This window comes from Colobus angolensis, unplaced genomic scaffold (genome assembly GCF_000951035.1).
Source record: "Colobus angolensis palliatus isolate OR3802 unplaced genomic scaffold, Cang.pa_1.0 Scaffold92, whole genome shotgun sequence".
NCBI classification, from domain to species: Eukaryota; Metazoa; Chordata; class Mammalia; order Primates; family Cercopithecidae; genus Colobus; species Colobus angolensis.
This window is the reverse complement of record NW_012123154.1, coordinates 642321-648267: the sequence shown is the minus strand read 5'-3', so window position 1 is coordinate 648267 and position 5947 is coordinate 642321. Positions and strand designations below refer to the sequence as shown.

The window sequence follows — 5947 nt, the reverse complement described above, 5'->3', positions numbered from 1 at the left end:
TTTTTTTTTTTTTTTTGAGATGGAATCTCACTCTGTCACCCAGGCTGGAGTGCAATGGCACCGTCTTGGCTCACTGCCAGTTCTGCCTCCCAGGTTCATACCATTCTCCTGCCTCAGCCTCCCAAGTAGCTGGAACTACAGGTGCCTGCCACCACTCCTGGCTAATTTTTTTGTATTTTTAGTAGAGACGGAGTTTCACCTTGTGAGCCAGGATGATCTCGATCTCCTGACCTCGTGATCCACCTGCCTCGGCCTCCCAAAGTGCTGGAATTACCAGCGTGAGCTACCGCGCCCAGCGAAAGGAAGTTTATTAAAAAATTAAAGGAATAAAAGAATGGCTACTCCATAGACAGAGCAGCATAAACTGATTTTATATAGCTAAATAAAAGGTCTGGAAGGTTGCACTGTAGACTGAACTGAGTACTTCAATGTGGGGAGGAAACCTATATTAGAATGGTCAAAGAGTTTTAATTTTACCTGTCATGTTCTTTATTATATTGTAAATGGAGAATTGATGCCGGTAACTTACTATTTAAGCTCTTTTAGTATTTTCTAAGTATTTAGAAAAGCTTAGTCATATTCCCTGAGACATAATGACCGTCAGAGAGAGAGAAAAAAATGAAGGGAATGGAGGGATAAATTACTTAGGATAAGAATTTTTTGTTTGTTTGTTTGTTTTCTGGAGTGCTTCTTGAATGAAATTACTGGCATGATTAGGATAAGGTTAGCCTAGGCTAAGAATAACTAGAGACAAGATTGTCAGAAATATGACTGGCCCAGAGTCCTGGATGGATCACATCAGTTTGTTCTCTTAGATTGAAGAAAACTATTATTAACGCAATATTAAATTAGGAATAAATTATTCAAAGCCTTGTGTCATACTTACTGTTGCTTTAGCCACTCCTCCACAAATGGAATGGAGAAAAATTCTGTGAATGGCTCCCCTGCCCTCTTTGGATTTTGGCTGGTCAAGATGCCATATGTTTGATTGACAAGAAAACAATAAGCAAGAATTCAAGTCAGTTGTTGCTATTCTGCTTGCAAATTAACACGAATGAATTCTTAGGATTACTGAATCGTCAGACATGAACAACTTACTTGTATAACCACTCAGTCAGAAAATCACAGGCAATGAATTTGGTTCTTTTCCTCTAAAGAGAGAGGAGATAATTAAATTACAGCTGACCCTTAAACAACATGGATTTGAACTGCACAGGTCTACTTATACATGACTCTTTTCAATAAAGCTTAACACTGGCCGGGTGTGCTGGCTCACGCCTGTAATCCTAGGACTTTGGGTGGCCAAGGTGAGTGGATCACTTGAGATCAGGAGTTCGAGACCAGCCTGGCCAACACAGTGAAACCCTGTGTCTACTAAAAATACAAAAATTAGCCAGGCATGGTGGCGGGCGCCTGTAGTCCCAGCTACTCAGGAGGCTGAGGCAGGAGAATCACTTGATCCTGGGAGGTGGAGGTTGCAATGAACCGAGACTTTGCCACTGCCCTCCAGCCTGGGCAACAGGGTGAGACTATGTGTCAAAAACACACAAAACTTAACACCAAGTGTGCCTGCCTCTCCTGCCTTCCCTTCCACCTCTGCTACCCCTGAGACAGCAGGACCAATCCTTCCTCTTCCTCCTTCTCAGCCTACTAAACCTGAAGATGAGGAAGAAGACCTTTATGACGATCCACTTCCACTTAATGACTGGTAAATATATTTTCTCTTTTTTATAATTTTCTTAATAAATTTTCTTTTGCTACCTTACTTATAAGAATACAGTATATAATACATATAACATACAAAATTTGTGCTACTGGTAAGGCTTCCAGTCAACAGTAGGCTATTAGTAGTTAAGTTTTGAGGGAGTCAAAAGTTTTATGTGGATTTTCTTTCTTTCTTTTTGTGACAGGGCCTCATTCTATCACCCAGGCTGGAGTGCAGTGGCGTGATCTCAGCTCACTGCAACTTCTGCCTCCCGAGCTCAAGTGACCCTCCCACCTCAGCCTCCCCAGTACCTGGGACTACAGGCACACACCACCACACCTGGTTAATTTTTGTATTTTTTGTAGAGATGGGGTTTCATCATGTTGCCCAGGCTGGTCTCAAACTCCTGAGCTCAAGCAGTCTGCCCTGCCTTGGCCTCCCAAAGTGCTGGGATTACAGGTGTGAGCCACTGTGCCCGGCCAAAGTTGTAAGTGGATTTTTGACTGCATGGGGGTTTGGCACCTGTATTGTTTAGGAGTCAACTGTATATTCTTACTTTGCCCACATGTCTGAGTAGGAAAAAGGAAAGGAGGTTAATTGATTGCTTGTGTTAGATGAAATAGGCATGAATCCTTTATGAGATTTATAAGAACATCAAGAAACAGTAACTTGGGCAAAGAATTCTAAAGACATTTCTTTAGTCCTCTTTCAATAAGCACATTTTCTGACATTAGGTACTAATAAAAGACAGTGCTCCTATCGGGGTTTATTAAATACTTTTGGAATTGGAGGATTTTGTTATTTAAATTTAGACTGTGCTTCTCTTTTATGAGTAATTGTATATATTGCTTTACCCCAGATTCACTCAAGTCCTCTGAACAGCAGTCCTTTGGGTCTGAGTGCCACCTTCATGAGACACCCCACACACAGGTGCCACCAGTGATGTGGCTGACCCTGCTAGCTCTCCACCCAAGGTCCACTCTCCACTTCAGCCTTATTAACAGAAACATGATTGCTTCCAAATGGCAATCAGCTCAGCCAAAGATCTACATTTCCCAGGCTCCCATGTAGCAAGGGACAGCTATGTCATACAGTTCTGCCCGATGAGATAGAAACAGACATATTCTAGGGACCTCTGAGAAAATTCTGCTTTCCTGATTTCTGCTGCCCCTTCCTCCTTGAAGTTTCATATCACTTCTTCAGGCTGGAACACAGATGTGGGGCTGGAAGTGGAGCAGCCCCTTTTAGCCATGAGGCCCAAGGCCACGTGCTAAGGATGGTGAAGCAGGGGATAGAAAGAGCCTGCGTCTTCCTTAAGCTACAGCACCAGCTTGGGCCTGCCCTACTCTGGACATCTAAATGTGGAAGGAGAAATAAACTTCATTCGTTTTATTGCCACTGTTCTTGAATGTTCAATACAGGCAGCTGAAGGCAGCCCCTAAGGGATAGATACCTAGTAAGCCACAAGGGAAAAGACATCCCAGAGTAAAGGGGAGAAGATAAGCTGAGCCTGCAATGGGGTGGAGCACCAGATATCCTGTCTTCTATTTCCATTTCAAGTTTCTTCTTGGAACCCAAAGAATACCAGTCAATTTCTTTTGGAGAATTGTTATGGAAATCGAGTGATAAAATCTCTGTGTCTTCTTTTAAAAATAGCAGGAGCTAAGAACCAAGTCAGTCTAGAGGTGTTGGCTGCCATGTGGAGAGATCCTTCCCAAGAAGAAAGATGCTACAAAGTGTCCTGGATATCCTCTTTGCATCTCCAGATCCACCCTCCCTACCCTGCTCTGTGCCTCAGGAAGCTGCTTTTCATGGTTCACATCAACCAGGCTCCCATACCCTCCAGATGGGTCCATCCTATGAGAGGTACCAGCAGGAGATCAGAGAGATGGAGGAGGGAAAGACAGAGTATTAGGGGTTGAATTGTATCACCCCAAAATTCATATGGTGAAGTATAACCCCTTCGGAATGTGACCTTATTGGAAATGTCAGAGGCACGTGAGCTAGAGCAACTACATCTTGAATAGGAGCTGGGTAAAATGAGGCTGAGACCTACTGTGCTGCATTCCCAGATGGTTAAGGCATTCCAAGTCACAGGATGAGATAGGAGGTCAGCACAAGATATAGGTCATAAAGACCCTGCTGATGAAACAGTTGCAGTAAAGAAGCCGGCCAAAACCCACCAAAACCAAGATGGCGACAAGAGTGACCTCTGGGCATCCTCACTGCTACACTCCCACCAGGGCCATGACAGTTTACAAATACCATGGCGATGTCAGGAAGTTACCCTATATCATCTAAACAGGGGAGGCATGAATAATCCACCCCTTGTTTAGCATATACTCAAGAAATAACCATAAAAATGGGCAACCAAGGCCGGGCGCGGTGGCTCAAGCCTGTAATCCCAGCACTTTGGGAGGCCGAGACGGGCGGATCACGAGGTCAGGAGATCGAGACCATCCTGGCTAACACGGTGAAACCCTGTCTCTACTAAAAATACAAAAAACTAGCTGGGCGAGGTGGCGGGCGCCTGTAGTCCCAGCTACTCGGGAGGCTGAGGCAGGAGAATGGCGTGAACCCAGGAGGCGGAGCTTGCAGTGAGCTGAGATCTGGCCACTGCACTCCAGCCTGGGTGACAGAGCGAGACTCCATCTCAAAAAAAAAAAAAAAAAAAAATGGGCAACCAGCAGCCCTAGGGGCTGCTCTATCTATGGAGTAGCCATTCTTTTATTCCTATACTTTCCTAATAAACTTGCTTTCACTTTATGGACTCGCCCTGAATTTTTTCTTGCACAAGATCCAAGAACTCTCTTGGGGTCTGGATCAGGACTCCATTCCTGTAACGTACCCTCCAGATCGGTCCAGTCAATGGGAGATACCAGCAGGAGATGAGAGAAATGGAGAAGGGAAAAGCTGAGTGTTTAGGGTCGAATTGTATTACCCCAAAATTCGTATGTTGAAGTATAACTCCCAAGACCTCAGAACATGAATGTATTGGAAACACGATTGTCGCAGATGTAATGAGTTAAACCCAGCCACTCCTGAAAGACAAAGCAGTTCCACTGAGAATGAACGAATTTGGGGCTCTATTAACAAGGAAGAAGGGAGATGCTGTTGGGTAGACAAACAGTGGCAGATGCCTGATGATACTGATGATACTCTACTAGATCCTGGGTCCAGTTATTACTGAAGCCAAAATTCCCTGGACCTTTCGGGTACAAGAACCAATATTCTCTTTTGCACTTAAGCCAGTTTGCATTAGGTTGTTTATTATTTGAAACACAGAGAGTTTTAAGCACTATTACTGTCTTCTCCAGTCAGTTAACCACCATTTATCCTTCATGATGCCTCCAGGAAGCCTTTCTGAGCATTCTCACTGTCTTTTTAAAAAATTATATGTTTTTAAATTTTAGAGACAGAGACAGAGTCTCTCTCTGTCACCCAGGCTGGAGTATAGTGGCATGATCTCTCTCCAGCCTCAAACTCCTGGGCTCAAGCAATCCTTCTGCCTCAGCCTCTTGAGTAGTTGGGACTACAGACATATGCCACTACACTGGCTAATATACTTTTAAAACTTTTTGTAGAGACGGGGTCGCACTCTGTTGCCCGGGCTGGTCTCAAACTCCTGGGCTCAAGAGATACTCCTGCCTCATGCCTCAGCCTCTTCAGTAGTTGGAACTAAAGCCATGCACCACCACACCTGGCTAATATATTTTTAAAACTTTTTGGAGAGATGAGGTCTCACTGTGTTGCCCAAGCTGGTCTCAGTCTCTTGGCCTCAAGTGATCCTCCTATCTCGGCCTTCCAAAGCTCTAGGATTATAGACATGGACCACTTTGCCCAGTCTCACCCTCTTAAGTTTAGGGAGGGCTCTACTCCAGTTTTCTGTGTGCTTCTCTGTCATAGCACCTGAGACTATAACACGGGTCTGCCATGTTTGTCTTCCCTACTGAATCATAAGCTCTGTGAGGACAGGCCACACGTCTTTTTTTTTTTTTTTTTTTTTATTCCCAGTGCTTAATTGACTGCACTGAGGCTGTGCATGGTGGCTTACGCCTGTAATCCCAGCACTTTGGGAGGCCGAGGCAGGCGGATCACTTGAGATCAGGAGTTTGAGCCAGCCTGGCCAACATGGCGAAACCCCTTCTCTACTAAAAATACAAAAATTAGCCAGGCATGGTGGCGGGCGCCTGTAGTCCCAGCTACTCAGGAGGCTGAGGCAGGAGAATCACTTGATCCTGG

At 44.7% G+C, this 5947-nt stretch overlaps 1 protein-coding gene across 1 annotated transcript in view; it reads right to left on the bottom strand.

The window, feature by feature from the left end:
* Positions 1-5947, bottom strand: part of IQCK (IQ motif containing K) — a 143126-nt gene that overhangs the window by 91492 nt on the left and 45687 nt on the right. Inside the window, 2 exon segments of the mRNA XM_011931864.1 lie at positions 887-964; positions 1099-1151. Coding sequence (XP_011787254.1) covers positions 887-964; positions 1099-1151 — 131 coding nt within the window.